Below are 17,507 nucleotides of genomic sequence, written 5' to 3' on the forward strand. Positions count from 1 at the left end.
GTGTGTGTGTGTGTGTGTGTGTGTGTGTGTGTGTCACTGAACCGCCTTTTTCAGGTAAGATTTTAATTACTTCCCTTCCTCTATAAAGCAGTTAAAGATTAAATGAAGTTATCTACAAACTGACCTGGTGTTTGTGCTTTAAAATATTTTGCATATGTGAGTGTGTTTACCTATCTAGCAGTCCATCTCTCAACAGTGTGAGGGAGAGTTTTCCGATGTGATGAAGCTTCACGAGGTCTACATCCTCTCTCCACAGCAGCGAGCTCTCACAAATTTTCACCCTCCGCAGATACCTCACTGTCTCCCCGGGCAACTTAGCGTCACATCGCCGGCGGCACAGCACCGGCACACACACCCTACCTGACGTTTCCTTCTGGAGCACATAGACACACATAGTAAGTCAAAAACAGAATTGGAATCTGATGTTCCCACAAAGTTAAGCAATTAGTATGTTTTATTTGAATAAATGAAATTGTTAAAGCTATAGTGCGTAGTTTCTGCCACCCCCATGAGGAATTGTAAGTAATGACAACAAAACAGTTTGCGCGTCCACATGATACAAGCCTTCCGTGAGCATGCACCGCCCCCCCCTCCACGCAGTTGCTAGTAGCCGACTGTTCGACAGGGTATCGAGGGACAAAACAGCTCAATAGGGGACAGGGGACAGGCGTGCTGTATCATGTGAAGGGTTGTCCTCGATTACATTTACATATTATAGGAGGAGCAAGTGGCAACCTGATTCATATGCCATTTAAAAATTACATTGAAAAGCAGTTTGCTCAAAAGGTTAGGTGATACAGCATATCAAAGAACATCTACATGCTTTTGGAGATACTAACTGCTAAAACAGTATTCTATGACAATAAGTATATACAGTATAGACACAGCACAAGTTTCTAAAGTGAGGGCTGACAATATAGATGCACTGGTAGGACATGTGCCTTATATGGCCTTCTAACCTTTGAAAACTTTGACCGTCTGAAACACGTAGAAACACCTGCACACTAACAGATAGAATTCATGTTACCTGGTTGAGGTGTAGTGCTATGCACAGTGTTGCAGCCACAGTGTCAACATCTGGCTCTGGTCCGCCTAAAACAGCATGGATGGGATCCTCTAATGCCTGGAAACACATACATAAACACATTGTTGCCTTCTTCATTTCTAAATATGCTTGACAAGACATCATTCAGTGATATTTAATTTATTTGTTCTCCAACACCCAACAATGGAAGTAGATGACAGTACTGTACATCATTGTTTGATTTGATATCTGATATAAAAGTTTCACTTGAAACTCATTAAGCCAGCATGACTCAAACCAACTGTATGCATTAATAATGAAATCATGGTGCTGCAAGGTCTAGCTAATGCTTGAAAGACAATAATATTCAATATGCACTTCACTAGAGGCAAAATAATTTGTAACAGTGAAGCAATGGTCAAAATTAGCGAGAGAAACATTTTCACTGGAAACTCAGAGTAACACGCTGTATCAGAGAAGTGATGAGTCCCATTAATTTAACTAAACAATGCAGACAAACACTCCTCATTTAGGTTAAGTGGACATTAATGACAGCTCCATTACAAAGATTAAGCATTCATCTCTGTGTGAAAAAGGCAGAAAATTAGGTTTCTTCCTTCATTTATTGACTGGGACTTTAAAATTAGATTTTAAAATGGCATTCCAGCATATGTATTTAATTAATACAATTATTTACCTAGAGTTACATGGGGGCACACACCCAAAGCTCAAGTCTCTGGACATTCAACATTAATCTTTGTGAAAAAGTGTAAAAAAATATATTTTTAGGAACTCAAAACATCATAACAGAAATGCAACATGCATCCTCATTCATTACACTTACTGAAAGTGAGAGGAAACACACACAAGCACACTCACCCATTCCCATCTTGCACTGGGTGTTCTGTGTCAATCTGTAATGTTTTATCTAAAACAGATAAGCTGACTCACCACTAGTACAAGCCTGCGCCGCAGCCTGCACCATTAATCAAGCAGCAAAATGTGGATACAATGAATATCCCATCTATCTGTAGCTCATCTTAATGGGCTTGTAGGATGCTCTGATTGAAGAGGAACTAGCAAGTTTACACAAAGAAAAAGGCTGGTAGGAAGCCTTGACCATTCATCTTTCCTGGCTTGATTCTTGCCCAAAACAACCTTAAGCTAACACACAATACACTGGCTTTGTGGCATTGAAAAATAGCTTTGATAGAAGCCCATCAGGACTGTTGAGTGAGTATTTGAAGTGGTATAAGTTTGACAACTTCATACACTTTTTGGTATACCCTCTTAAAATTCTTTGGCAAAGTTATTCAGGAATCAGACATAGGTGGTTAGTTTTGTGACCAGAAATCTTTACCAAAATGTTCAAACTTGCTAGTCAAAAATTACATACTTTACAGTGCTCCATTTTTCAAAGAAGACTAGTTCCTCCCATCACAGTGAACAATTTGGCCTATAGTTACTTCTTCTTTTTTAAATGAAAGCACATAATGTTTGAGAAAAATGCAGTTGAATTCCCTGCATGTCCCTGTCCTATATTTGGATTGCAGATTACATACAAATGGTTTGCTGGTGACTGAACAGCTTTTCCTTGTGGACAATCTTCAGCCGGAAAGACGCTATCGAATGAAAATGCTTTGTGAGTAAGTTACAAGGCAGCTCCATGCTATCTATCTAAATACAAAGACGACTAAATGTTAACTGTGATTGATTGACTATTGACAAAATGGCTTCAACGGCTGCCTTGAAAGTAGAAAAACAAACTTATGGTGTGCACATTTGTTTTGTCAAATATACAATGGAGGATGGTGATTTTAATGGAGCTGAATGCTGGGAATAGACAAATAAAGTACTGGTTATTATGCATATGGAATGGAGTTGGTGTCTTGTTTCGGTTCATAGGGCCCAGGCATGGATTGGCCATCGGGAGTACCAGGAGATTTCCCGCTGGGCCAGTCTATTTGTGTGGTCTGAATGGGCTGCAGTCCGGTTGAAAACGGTTTTTTTTATTTTATTTTTTTTATCGGCCCATAAAGAGAAGAGAGATCAAATCATTTGGCCCACTAGTGTGTCTTTCATATGAACACAGGCCATTCACATCCTTGGTCTTTGACTGACCGGCCCAAAGAGAGGAGAGAATTCACATGATTGACCCACTGGTTTGTCTCTCATTTGAACACTGGCCAATCACATTCCACTATGGCCCACTTCCATCTTAACATAAAGAGGGAGCACATTTGAGTCCCGGTCCCATATGCGGCGAAAGTAACTCCAGAAAGTGCCGGTAGCTGGCTAGCTAAAAACACGAGATTTAAGGATGTCAAATGATTATTTTAGCACCTTTTGTCTATCAGAGAGGACAAGTTAGCTGTTAGTAAGCTAATGTTAGTTATGTATTAGCAAGCTAAGGCGCTTGCAAACATAGTACTATAACTTTCTGATTTATCCACATTCCACTATAACACAAGCTGCAGCTTTAGTTTAACTTACATACTTGTAACTTATTTACTATACAAGACATCTTGATGACACCCAGGCTCTACCCTTAACCTTTAGTCATATTGCCATCAGGAGCCAGGCAGCCTTTTTGAATCAGTGAGTACATTATCATACTCTCTTACTTACCACTGAGCTAAGTGAGAGTATAAGGGACTGGTATGAAGCGGTAAAAATTAACTTTTTGTCCACCAGCCAAATGGCTAGTAAATGTTAAAATTTCCCTTTTTTTGGGGCTGGTGAGTCAAGCAAATCTACCTGCCACTTGCATATTTTATCAGCATATGGCTGGTAAATGGTGCTAATATTGAATCCTGCTTGTATCTACATTTGTTGTAGGGGAGCGCAAGGACGGTTGATGTCCAACTGATTATGGTGGGCTGGTCTGGGTCTCAAAAGTCCAGGACTGATTTTTTTACCCTAGTCCAGTCCTGATAGGACCTTACCAGATTCATAGAGCCAGACAGATAAATGAAATAAGAGCCTGACGCACAGAGAGGGAGTAGAAGAGAGGTTAAAGGCTGTTGATTAGACTCAGAATGAGAGAGGAAGGAGTGGAGTGAGATTGGAGGAAAGAGGGAAATGAGTTCGAAGAAGCTTATGGAAAAAGGGGAGCTGAAATGTAGGTATGGGCAGCAGATTGATGAATCAGAAATGTAAATGAGTTTGGGGAAAATGAACAAGGGTAAAAATAGAGGAAAGACAGGTGAAAAACTGTGATAGGGAGAAGAAAGAGAAAGGAAGAAATTAGATAAGAAGGAATGAAGATGATAGGCAAAAAGTGGAAAGGGAGAGAACACTGAAGAAGAAAGAGGAGGTGTGTCAGAGAGAGAAGGATAAGGGAAGGAGGTCTGCAGCCAGTCCCTTCATTGGAGAGAGAAAAGGAGAATAAATCAATACTATATAGCCAGAGAAAGGAAGCCATGCATTAGCGAGAGAGAAAAGGCCACCTGTGTGTGTGTAAGTGTGTGTGTGTGTGTGTGTAAGTGTGTGTGTGTGTGTGTGTGTGTGTGTGTGTGTGTGTGTGTGTGCGTGCACGAGCATACATTGGCCATCAGATATCCTTCAATCTGAGTGCTCTCCCTCTGAGCTCTTTCCCCTTTCTCACCACAGAAGCCTCTCTTCTCCTCTCCTCTCCTCTCCTCTCCTCTCCTCCTCCTCCTCTCCTCCTCTCCTCTCCTCTCCTCATCGCAGGCCAGTTTTCAAATATACAGTATTATGAATCTCCTTTAGATGCCCTGCTGCCTCAATGTGTATATTCAGCCAAATATCACTCTGAGATGAGGAGATTTACTCGCTGACAGTAATTTTTCCATGCATAAAAACTGTGAGGCTGTAAAACATTTAAATGTATTCTGAAACAGTAAATGTTTACATATCTGTATCTGTGTTTGCAACCATTGGAGTAACTGGAGCCTGTCCAAGCACATTAGATTGAAGTCAAGTCACCAGTCCATCACACACAGACATCTCGACTGACTGCGTGTCTCTGGACACAAACTTGAAGCACCCAAAGGAAACCCTCTTACTGTAACACAGGCAAAGAGACAAAAACACAGAGGAAGCGGCAAGTTCTTCTTGTTGTGCAGTGAATGAGCCACAATACCACTATTTACATAATATGCATACAAACAGTTACACTTTTGTGATTTTTTTTTTGACTTGCAGCATAATTTACACTATTTGTATTAGAAAATAAGAAGAAAACACTTAGTGATGTGCGTGGAATATGCTCAGTGAACAAATCACCTTGTTCTTTGCACAAAGAAAAAAGTAAATGTTTTACGTAAGAAGATTTAGACTCCATTGCAGTCATTTATGAAAGATGGTATCAATATTCTGACGAAGAACATTTCAGTCCATGCTTTCTTTTTTCCTTTTCCTTTTGGTTCGGTCATTCCAATAAATGCTTTTAAAATAATTGTACTTTCAATAGCCAACCTTTGTTTTCACAGCAGGAGTGCCTAGAAAGGCAGTTAAGGCAATTTGGACCTCCTTTATTTAGCAATGTGTTTTACATCTCACTTATTACAGTATGTGTTGTAGTAGAGATTTATTGGAATAAATTGTAACGTTGGCGCACCTTACACACAGGATTTAAAAATTACAAATATTGTGATTGTGTGCGTGTGTGTGTGTGTGTGTGTGTGTGCGCGCGCAGACTGAGAAGGACAGATGGTAGAAGTCCACTCAGCACATTGTTTCAGCTCTATGCCAAACGATGGGAGAGTGAAGGAGGGAGAGCTGTGGAGCTATACAGAGAAAAACTGAGTCTGAAAGAAAGATAGGTTCAGTAAGCACTAAGAGCCGGGCCAATTAGAGGTATGGATGTTCTGGACGGTGGCCATACAGATAGCAGAGAGAGAGAGGGAGAGTGACAAAGAGTGGTCAGCAAAATAGGGAATCATCAAAGTTTATATTGGAGAGCTGGGAGAGAGAGATAAAGTGTGTGTGTATGAACGTGTGCACTTGTGTGTGTGTGTCCGTGCATATGAGACAGAAATGGTTGATAATCATGATATGTATTGCACTTTACCTGCAAATTTGGTGACACTCATCAGTTGCCCTCCTTATCACTCAATTACCCTGCTGTTCTCTGATCTGCAGATTTGCTTCTTTGATCTTCTCTTCTCCTCAGCTTTCCCCCTACGTTTATGTGAAGTAAATCCCAGATAAAAGCTCTTATCCTCTTTAAATTTAATTCCAGACAGGCTGTTCATATGCATGTTTGTATGGTGCCGACAGACACCTGTTTACATGAATAAACTGAATATTCTGAATACTGTAGAATGGCTGAAAATATCATTAATTGAGAGCATAAAGCCTTACAAGGCTGTATGTATGTTTGTGTGCTCCCACTCCTTTGTAATGCATGAAAAACGGCACAAAGTTGACTCAATAACCAAAACAGCTAAATCATTACTATTAATTAGTCACTGAACAATAGTGTGTGTGCTCTTCAGTGGCCAGCAGAGTTTTTTCTGATCAATTCCTGACATTGACACCGGTCCTTGGGAATGTTCTATACTCATCAGAGAAATTAAACAACTCAGCCAAAATATAAATGCCTAAAGTGTAGCAGTGCCAATGTTAACTGGCCACTGAGTCATCACAAATAGTCTTTGTAGCAGGTGAGAATATATGTGTTTACAGCTCAAAATCTTTGAAAGATTCCGTCATGGCCATGCACTGCAACTGATAATATGGTCATGCCATTTAAACAACCACATATAGAAAGAGCTGTTTTCATGGCCCTACAGCCCATAGCCCAAAGGCATGTAGGCTACATCATCCATGAAAGGCTCCCTGATGTGAACGTCTGTGCAGTGTTGCAGGGCACTCCCGGCAGACTAAATGTACACAGACCAAGACTGTATACAGAAATGTAAAAAGAACTGAACCACATATCCATGATCTATAACAATATGCAAATATTTGTGCCCCAAAGGTTCCACAGTCATTTAGTCTATATAAATTAGGTTGTTTGGTATTTGCATGAGGCTTTTTTATGTGTGAACAAATATTCAGTCCTGGATTAAATGCAAATCATGAGTCAGTATCTGCAGAGCAACCAGATAACAGGGATGACAGCCTCTGGCTAAACTTGTTGATGTCATGCCTCCCCCTTATCAGAAATAAGCTCCTCATTCAAATTCACACACTGATGTTCATGTAAACACAACGAGCTCATCCCCTGTACTGTCATATTGTCGATCTACAGGTGCTTGGGGGACCGATAAACGTGAGAGGCTTTTGCCGTGCGCTTTTTCAGCAACAGTAACGCAGCCTGTAGCACAGCAGTATCTGCCTTCCTGTCATGGTCTCATTCATTGCACCCACAACCTGGTGTTAACGCCGCTGAAGGCTCTCAACTCACCCCGAGTCTGCTCTGGACCCTCCGCAAATACTCTTCCATGTCGGCCTGTGTCGCTACGGCGTCGCTGCAGATCTCTCCTTAGACCAAGTTTCGGCAATAAGGCTGCTGCTGCTGCTGATGATGTGTGTGTGTGTGTGTGTGTGTATGTGTGTGTGTGTGTGTGTGTGTGTGTGTTTTCCCCCTCCGCTTCCGAGTTCCCCGCTGCGCTCGCACTGCAGCACTCTCTGCTGCTGTGTGTGCCGTCGGTTCTCCCCTTCTCTACGGGGCGAACCCACAACACCGAGCAGTGGGTGTGACGGCAGGAAGAAGAGATCCGACGGAGGCGCGCTCGGTGATTCAACCGCGCTCCCTGCGGTAGGGAGCCCCCCCAACCGTCCCCCAGATAGCCTACACACACACACACACACACACACACACACACACACACACACACACACACACTACCGTAGCTAGCGTAGCCTATGCCTCATCGTCTACCAATGAGAAAACGTGATTGATAAATTGTAGTGCTCCAGAACCACGGACAGCACCCTTTCATTGCTTGAGTATGGATTTCAGCAGCCTCACACTCCCGCAATTTTCATTTTGCCGCAATATGATCAAAATCAATGCCAGAATCAAAGTGCACTGCAATGCCTTTCTGGTTTGTAAGTGTGTGTGTGTGTGTGTGTGTGTGTGTGTGTGTGTGTGTGTGTGTGTGTGTGTGTGTGTGTGTGTGTGTGTGCGTGCGTGCGTGCGTGCGACAGGAAGCACTTTAATTAATGTGAAAGACGACCATGTCCGTAACAACCAGAGAAAAGTCAGCCATGAAACTTTAATATTTAAAATGGACAAGGCATTGTCAGGGTGCCATTTGATTTCTTCTCTCTCTCTCTCTCTCTCTCACACACTCTCACACACACACACACACACACACACACACACACACACTAGCCTATATGTATACATAAAAATATATATATAGTTTATATATATATATATATATATATATATATATATGTATATATATATATATATGTATGTCAATGCCAATTGACAACTGGCTGGGGACTACTGCTGGAAATTAGCTGTAGAGGCTAAAGCTTCTCCTTTAATGTTAATTACGGGACTGTCCACGACATTATAAACTAAACTAAACTTTTAACACTGGAACTCATATTAATACATTACACATACAGTAATACTCAAAACACACATGAATAATTGTGTGTGTGTGTGTGTGTGTGTGTGTCTGCGTGTGTGTCTGCGTGTGTGTGTGTGCTTTTTTTCACTGTTACTGTCAATGGCTTTTAGTTCAGTACCACATTCATTCGAATCAACAGTGAACTCAAGTAGGCAATATAAGCATCTATAAAATATGTCATGGTTTCCTATGTGCATGGTGAAGATAGTGATTATCTAGTCTTACACTAATGGAGGCATTCATGTGTGTTATACTCTCAGTCCAGAGTCAAGCCAGACATAATAAATATGATTTATGGCCACATGTGATTTCCGATCACAATCTTTAAAATAAAACCCTTATATATTAAAAAAAAGAATTCCCCTTGCCGCATCCTTGTGTAAGCCTGTCTGTTCTCGGGGCTTGGTACCCAACCTCGGATGATGACATGCCTCCACCGTAGTCCACAAATGTCTTGTTCTTGTTCCAGAAGTCCATTTCTCATCAGGTTCCCCTGGTTCCCCCTGTTACTTTCATTCCTTTGCATATACTGGGACGTTGAATCCAGTCTAGTCAAGTATCGCACCGGTTGGTGTGCGGGTGTGTGTGTGTGTGTGTGTGTGTGTGTGTGTGTGTGTGTGTGTGTGTGTGTGTGTGTGTGTATGTGTTTGTGAAATGGAAGGAAAATACAGTAATGTTGAGAAAGACAGAGAGAAAGAAAGAGAGCAGATGAGCAAACAGGACACAAGTACCAATCACTGTCCAGCCCAAATGTTTATAAAGCATACCTTCTCTGCTCAGGACCTACAAAAATACATCTGCACTGGCATCAGTTTTTTATATTACTAATTTACCTAAATGACTATAAAAATTTAAATTAAAAATACAAAAATTCCTTTGCGTGTCTTTCCTTTATCACCAACAAGTCCATTTGCATGTGCTTTTCATAATGCACATTTTAATTCCAGTTTCTCTCTTTTTTTGGAGTATTTTTTGGTAACTGTCCACAGTTCAGAAACACTATGCTAACCCTCTAAAATCAAAATTTAAGATTATTATAATTATTTAAAATTCTTCAATGCACATCTATAGGCACTGTGTTTGAGCCTTTTTTTCTCAGTATGAAACATATTCAGACCCTCAGTGTTTTGACAAAATTAAAGGAACACTTTACATTCAGTGCAGTCCAATTTAACAGCACCACAGTCTTACACTTAGAGTTTTATTAAATGTAGTCTATATTCACAACTTTCCACTTCCGGTGTTGCTCCGTTGCCGCTACGTTTGTGTTGGAATTTTAAACTCTGGTGGATTTATGAGTATTATTTTTAACTGATTGGACTATCTGTCCAATCTGAGTTTTCTGTTGCACAACTAAAACAACTTTTGAACATACACATGTTCCACCAAACAAGTTCCTTCCACAATATCAAAATAAATTTCATGTGTCTGTGTCCCCTCTTTGATGTTTTTAGCACCGGGGGGAAAGGGGTTTGTTGTAACGTTACTCCCTGTCGCTGGGAGACTTACTGTGCCACTGGAGGGCGGCATCTCCGAAGTGGACCGGAAACCTCCAGACCAGGCCTGACCCGGGTGCCTGCGCCTAGGGTCTGGTAGTGAGCGTGAAAAAACCAAGGGGGTAAGCTTCGCTTCAGAACTCGAACCTCCTATGGTGCCATTTTGATGCTACAAAACGATCACCTCCCATTAGCATTCCATTGACTGCCATTCATTTTGACGTCACTTTGACGTCAAAATTTTAACTTAACATCTGAAGCGTTTAAAGACTCTATTTGTCCATTGTTTATTTCTAAAGAAATACGACAATATATAAAAGGCTCCATTACCTTGTACCTCACGTTATGGCTCCGTAGTAGACGTTTTTGAAAAAATAGGCTAACGATTGTGTCACAGAGTAGAGGAATTACCGTATAGTACAGGAGAAGCTCGCAGGCAGTTTCGACTTACATGAGCTGTTTAGGTTTAATTACTAATGTTAACTAGCATTTTAGTTAGCAATAATTAGCCTGTGCCCATGTTATCTCCTTACATATACCTACACTCTCCGTCTCTGCAAGATTGGGAATGATTGAGATTTCTCTTGGCACAGCTACCAGAAGACTTACAACTTTCAGACAGGTTGATCACGTCACATTTACGTCGTCTCTTACAGTTGGAGGCTGTGCAGTAACGCTCAGCGATCACCGGAAAAGTGCTTCTAATATCCTTCACTGGTCTCCGTCCAGAGCAACGGGATCTGTTGGTCCATTCTTATATACTGTCTATGGAGAAAACATGCTCACGAGCAAATTATATAATTTCACACGCACAGATATTACTCTTCGTGCACACCAATTTAACAATCGAGAGTTGTACAGGCAGCTGCGAGCGTGAAACAAAAAATAAAGAGAGGGAAAGAATTGCACCTGCACGTATAACACTAAGCAGCACGGCCACAGAGCAGCCACCACACGCCCATGAGTGTCTGCTGTGCGAGCGCTAGAGGGCACACACGCTCTTGCAGGTAAACTCTGCTCGTAAAGTTGATTTCTGCTCACCCAAATTCAACTGACTTTTGACATTTTGGGGGTGGAAACCAAGGAGGCACTGGCACTCCTACGATTGGTCACTTTCAAGGCGATCTCACCCACGGACCTCCTTAGTTTACCTTGATTGACAGCTATCATTCAGGAAGCCTGGAGTTGGTGTCCTGGCCATAGAACTGTTTGTCTGTCTTTATTAACGATGTAGCACAAGATAGCACCTTAAATAAAGGAATGTATAAGTGTGTCTCATCCGTTCTGTTGTTGGGATATGTGCTATGCTTTTGAAATGTCCGTAAATCCTCAAAAACGTTCTGGTACGGTTTAGTCACCAAGTATTAGCATGAGCCACTTATCAACATAGCACATTGTAGTAAACTGGATTGATATTAAAATATCACATCAATAAATTAGGTCTCTACTGTATTACTGTGTTGCGGAGTGGTATGTAATAAATGAAAAAATGCTGTATTACTGCTACTGAGAATAATTATTTGCCATTGTATGATTTACAATTACTCTCTGATCATGTGGTGTTTCCTGTGTTTTCACAGAAGTTAGAGTAACTAGAAGGGTCAAAGGTTGTATTTCGCCACTGACAGGCAACCAAACGACACGTCCCGTTTCATTAATTAAAATGACATTTCTCTGGGTCTGAACATTGTTGGAAACATATGGTATAATGGAAGTACACAACTTAAACTATATACTGTAACATAGGTATAGTCATTTTTAGACATGCAGAAATACTACATAATATATACACCTCTCTGGCACAGTCACAATAAAAGCTCAAAAAAGCATTACTGATTGCATTGATTTGGATTCCATAGTACTGTTAGGTATTCCTGTTATTTTGTCCTGTAACATTCCCATTTACAGTATCTTATGACCAAACATAGACAAAAAGTATGCAGCAAATTCTAATATTTCTATGTATATAATGCAGACACTGGTGGGCAATACGAAATTATGCATCAGGTTTGGGCAAAAGAAAGAAACTATTACAAAACTTATGGATAATTTATAATTTTATGGAGAAAAAAAATTCTGGTGACAGTTTTCTTTTTGTTGTTCTGTAAGTATATGAGGTCAGAGAGGTTAGGAAGAATACAAGACTGAAAGCTTTATATTCAGTACATAAAGTTTGCCACTGTGATGAATAATGATGGTATAGCTTTACCTTAGCTGACTGAGATAACTCATGAAGGCAACAGGCAGACACACTGCAGCTTTGTTAATGCTCCTGCTTGCGTGCTCTTTTATGGGGAAATTGAAAGATCTGTCGTATTTTGCCTCTAAATAATTTCCCATTACGCAACAGCTTCTGCACCACAGTCCTAAACTGGTTTAATTTTCCATTGAAAACAATAGGCCTCGCTAATTGATTTTAATGGCTCTCTTCGCGACGATGAGCCCCTTATGACTTGGAGAGAGGTCTTTAAGATTATTATTATTAGTATAATTGCCATTACCCACACACTTTCCCTTTGCGAATGGCATACAGAGAAAGAATATCTTTGCCCTTAAGCTGAACAAATAATTATTAAAGACAGGAAACAAACAGACGACCGTCACACACACTCCACACACACACACACACACACACACACACACACACACACACACACACACACACACACACACACACACACACACACACACACACACATTAAACGCCCCACCTTAGAGTAGACCCCCTCCTGACGACCCTCATTCCCTCCGCCGCCCTCTTCGTGCAGCATGCCGCTTGTAATTTATGCAAAATTAATTGATACATCTTTTATAATTGATGTGCTGTAAACTTAATGAGTAATTTATGTAATTAGTCAATTAAGGATAATTCCAGCATATGTTCCGTATGCCCAGAAGGTGTGCTTTACAACTAGTTATTTGTCCAGGAGTTGGGTGCAGACGAAGACTGCCGTAGACTACCTAATTAATTTTGTTATGCAGATCAGCCACGGTGTCTATTTAACGGCCCCCTTTGTGAAAACAGATTTAATATTGATCTTTCCCGGGCGTTTAAAGAGGATTCTTTTACCCGCGTTGGCCTCTGAGGGCCTTAGAGTTTCAAAACTAATTTTTTCAGGCGCCAGGAAAACAAAAACACAAGCACAACGACTTTCTTCATTTAGCATGAATATATAAATGTTCACTCTTTGTAAAGCGAGGTGGCACTAAAAAGTGATTTTCCTTGGAATTACATGAGCTCTTTAAAATATGCTCTCCTTCGACACAGTTGACCTTTTGAGTAGGCTGAAGGACTGAGATATAACGGAAGAGATACACCGGCTAATTAATTGACACAGTTTTGAATATTCATACCTAATACAGCGAGCTTGCCCTTAATTACATTGTTGGACTTCTCTCCTAGGAGGCTAAATCACGAAAGGCTTAATTATTGTAATGTATTCGGGGCCCCACCGGGGCACCAGGGAAGACAGGAGCCTTCAAGGACCCAGTCATGACACCTGGCTAGAGAAAAAATATACGGAAGGGGAGCAGCTTTTGTTGTTCTCCACTGAACAGAATTCAGTGCAGGGGATGAAGTTTGTTTACATCCTTGTAGGATTCACCGGAGAGTGTTTGAACAGACAGACAGCCGCCGGACTCCCCTTTCAGCAATTAATCAACAACAACCGCTCTCCCCCCCTCTCTCTCTTTTCTCTCTCTCTCTTTCCCTCTGTCTTTCTTTCTGTGCTTGTGTGTCTGCGTGCACGCTTGTGTAATTGAGAGCAGAGGAGTAGCGCAGTGATGATTGTGCGCAAAGGAAGACATGATTTATTGTTTGCAAAGTCTGAAAGTGCAGTCGAGCAAATTTAACGAAGATGTTGTATTTATATATTCCATTCTTTACTATTTATTTCTCTCAAGTGAAATGTGCTAAGTTGGCAATTCAAATCCACATTCTCCGTCATGGTTATTTCAATCATTTTATCTGAACACAAGACATCCTGAGTTTAAAAATAGGCAATGTATGCTTTCTGAAATGTTTATGACAAATCAATGGAGCCCAACATGTAGCATGTTCCATTCAAACAGATTGACTGCTTCTTTTTTTTACCAGAGAGGTCAAAGGTCAGGGTCAGTTACAGCTAAACAGGAGATGTCAAGTCAGTTGTTAGCTACTTACTGAAAGACATTGAGAAGAGTGGTCCCTTTAAACACAGTGGCTTAGTGCTTAAAATCAGTCACTCTGGCAGGACGCTTTGATTGGCAAACAGGAAATAAGAAGCAAACGTGTGTCTTGAAACGCACCCACCCCTAATTTTCATTCATTTGTTTATCCCCATCTCTCTCTCTCTCTCTCTCTCTCTCTTTTTTTTTTCCGCACACACACACACACACACACACAAACACACACACACACACACACACACACACACACACACACACACACACACACACACACAGCCCTCTGCTCTCCCCTGACGTGTCCCCTAAGTGTCTGGATAACAGATAATAGAGCCAGCGACCTGCGGGGGTCTTACAAAAACGGCACTCGGCGAGTGGGAGCATCGCACAAGAGGAGAGGAGCACACACCACACACAGACAGCGAACAGACAGTGAGCTGGCCCGCACATCCTTCAACCGCTGCGGAAACCGGAGGAAACTGAAAGAACCTCTTAACTTTTACGCACAGACTGACTTTTACGCACAACGCCAAGAACATAAATAGACAGAGAAAAGTCTTCAGAAGAAACTTTCTTGAGATGCAGGAGCCTCTCACGGATCTTACCTGACAGCAGCGGGCCTTTAGACTACACTGTATTAATCGATAGAACGAAAATTGACCAGCTTCTAATCTCATGGCTCAGGACTTTGGAACAGATCCGTCAGATGGAGACTGATATGAAAACTGTGAAATTTGCTCCTTAAATTATATCCTTTTAAATATAACGTTAAAACTGTTTTATTTAACAATTCAACCTTCTAGTAAACAGTAACCAGTCATGCCTCGCCCTGGGAAGAACTCTTACAGCGACCAGAAGCCCCCATATTCCTACATATCACTGACAGCGATGGCTATCCAGAACTCATCCGAAAAGATGCTGCCACTGAGTGACATATATAAGTTCATCATGGACCGGTTTCCATACTATAGAGAGAATACACAACGGTGGCAGAATTCCCTGAGACATAACCTCTCCTTTAACGACTGCTTCATCAAGATCCCTCGGCGGCCTGATCAGCCCGGGAAAGGCAGCTTCTGGGCGCTGCACCCGGACTGCGGTGACATGTTTGAGAACGGCAGCTTCCTGAGGAGAAGAAAGCGATTCAAGGTGCTGCGCGCTGAGCATATGGCCTGCAAGAGCTCCCCGATGATGCATTACTTTCACCATCACCACCACCCTGGCAGCAAGCTGGGCACAGCATCCGGCCCCCATGACCATGCAGCCGGCCCGGCAAGCACAATGAGTCGGCTCCCTCACTTTCAGGGTTACGGGGGCATTACTTGCGCACAGTCTGGGGGGTTTAAACACCCATTCGCGATCGAGAACATTATAGGACGGGACTACAAGGGTGTGATGGCCAGCGGGCTCCCCCTCACCTCGGTCATGCACCACCTGGGTTACCCGGTGCCCCCGCAGCTCAGCAGCGTGGTCAACTCCATGTGGCCGCACGTCGGGATGCTGTCGGAGTCCATGGGTAGCGTGCACGTACCCCCATCACCCGAGTACGCGCCCTTCAGCGTGTCAGCAAAGGGCCTGTACCACAATGCCAATGGGCAAACCCTGCCCGCCGTTCCTGTTCCAATAAAACCCACCCCATCCCTGGGTCCCGTGCCCAGTCTGACGGGGCTGCAGTCCGGACCGGCCCAGCTCTGCTCACCGGCCTCAGTGATGGAGAAAAGCGATCTGCTGGAAGGGAAAGGCAACCCTCTACACCCGGCTCTCCTGCTGTCCTAACCGGGTAAATTGCGGGTCATTTTTGAAAAGTAACGCAAACAAGAAACACATTGTTATTCAGCAGCATCATAGTTTAAGTTAAGTGCAGCTGTAGGAGAGTTGTAAAAAATAAGGTTAACATTGTGCTGTGTAATGAGTTTTTCATTAGACCCATGTTGATTGAAATCATAATTTATTTGCACAATTTGTGAGAGCATTTGCCACATACTGGAATGTGGCACTGATACATACAATCAGAAAAGTAGATATGCTGAACCCAAAGAAAGCTTTGATTTAGGAGACAACCAGTCTTAAATTCTTTCCAAATGTAAACTAACAACTCTATTTATATTTTTGCTCTTATTCTATTTGTTCTATTTTAATCTATGGCAGGCCTGTCGGCTAAAGACAAATAGGCCTTCATGCTTTTTTAATTAGGCCTGTTGCACTTTTTTGTGTGTTACTTAGCAGTGAATTGAAAATGTTATGCTTGTATTATAACACTATTTATCTGAGAATATTCATAAAGAACTTAAAACCGAATCTTCTTTGGTGTTGTAGTTAATTAAATACACGTTTTGACTCGTTTTTCGTGGATCACGGTTTGCACACCACAATTGAAGCAAAAATGAGATACATTTCATTAAACTCTGGCATTCCTTTATATTAAATTACAGTGAGATTAGGTTAATGTGATGCAAAAAAACAACTCATTTCAAGTGCATTCATTTAAGATTTACTTCAGATTTAGATTGACTTACATTTTCCTGATTTTAGCATGTTAATATGTGCTTCTAAACACAATTAATACATATTGTATAGTGTTCATATCACTGTCTACAAGAAGAAATAATAACAGCACAGGTTACTGTACATTTTGCCACACGTTGCTCTCTCAAATGATTGATGACTAAGTTTATTTATTCTATGCCAGCAGTTTTCAGATGCAACAGAACCTCATTTTTAATATTAAATTAATACCCCCATTCTTTTTAATTCACACTATATTTTGGCTGTAACTGTATAGGGGTCATACAGTTATAATGGTAAGAATAAAACCTGTGATGATGCAGTAATTTTTACTAAGTTTTTACGTTTTTACTGAGTCAAAACATAATGACATAAAAGTCCCTGAGCTTTTATGACTCTGGGCTCAACCGAACAGAGTCAAGAACCCCTCTTGAAAAACTAACTCTGATTGATCACAGGAGAAGTGTATATTAAATAATATAAACAATTTAGCAGGAGGATCATTGAATGTTCATCATTTTAACATGACATGTGAGTCCCCCAAATTCAAGAGATGCATCTGAAGAAAAAATAATATCTAAAATAAACTGTGAAAAACAAACTTAGCCTGAGCCAAACTTTAAATGTTTAGGTTGAAGTCAAGCTATCTTCCATAATTCATCATTATGTGTACACATTCATGACAGTGAGGGCATCATGACATGAATCACATCTGCAATGGGTATATGTGCTGATGCACGAGGTGTGTATGAGCTTCAT

General features: G+C 41.3%; 1 protein-coding gene across 6 annotated transcripts in view; it reads left to right on the forward strand.

The window, feature by feature from the left end:
* foxb2 (forkhead box B2) overlaps positions 1 to 16,508 on the forward strand; it is a 28,250-nt gene extending 11,742 nt beyond the window's left edge. For 2 of the 6 annotated variants that reach the window (XM_039802114.1, XM_039802113.1), the window contains exon 2: positions 14,523 to 16,508. In XM_039802114.1, coding sequence (XP_039658048.1) covers positions 15,063 to 16,019 — 957 coding nt within the window. In that variant the 5' untranslated portion in view covers positions 14,523 to 15,062 and the 3' untranslated portion in view covers positions 16,020 to 16,508. Of the gene's footprint in view, positions 1 to 289; positions 396 to 2,577; positions 2,667 to 10,089; positions 10,202 to 14,522 lie in introns of those variants that run through there. The other 4 variants (XM_039802110.1, XM_039802111.1, XM_039802112.1 and 1 more) reach the window with 4 other exon arrangements.
* The last annotated feature ends 999 nt before the right edge of the window (positions 16,509 to 17,507 follow it).

The sequence above is a fragment of the Perca fluviatilis genome, chromosome 6 (assembly GCF_010015445.1).
Source record: "Perca fluviatilis chromosome 6, GENO_Pfluv_1.0, whole genome shotgun sequence".
Classification (NCBI taxonomy): Eukaryota; Metazoa; Chordata; class Actinopteri; order Perciformes; family Percidae; genus Perca; species Perca fluviatilis.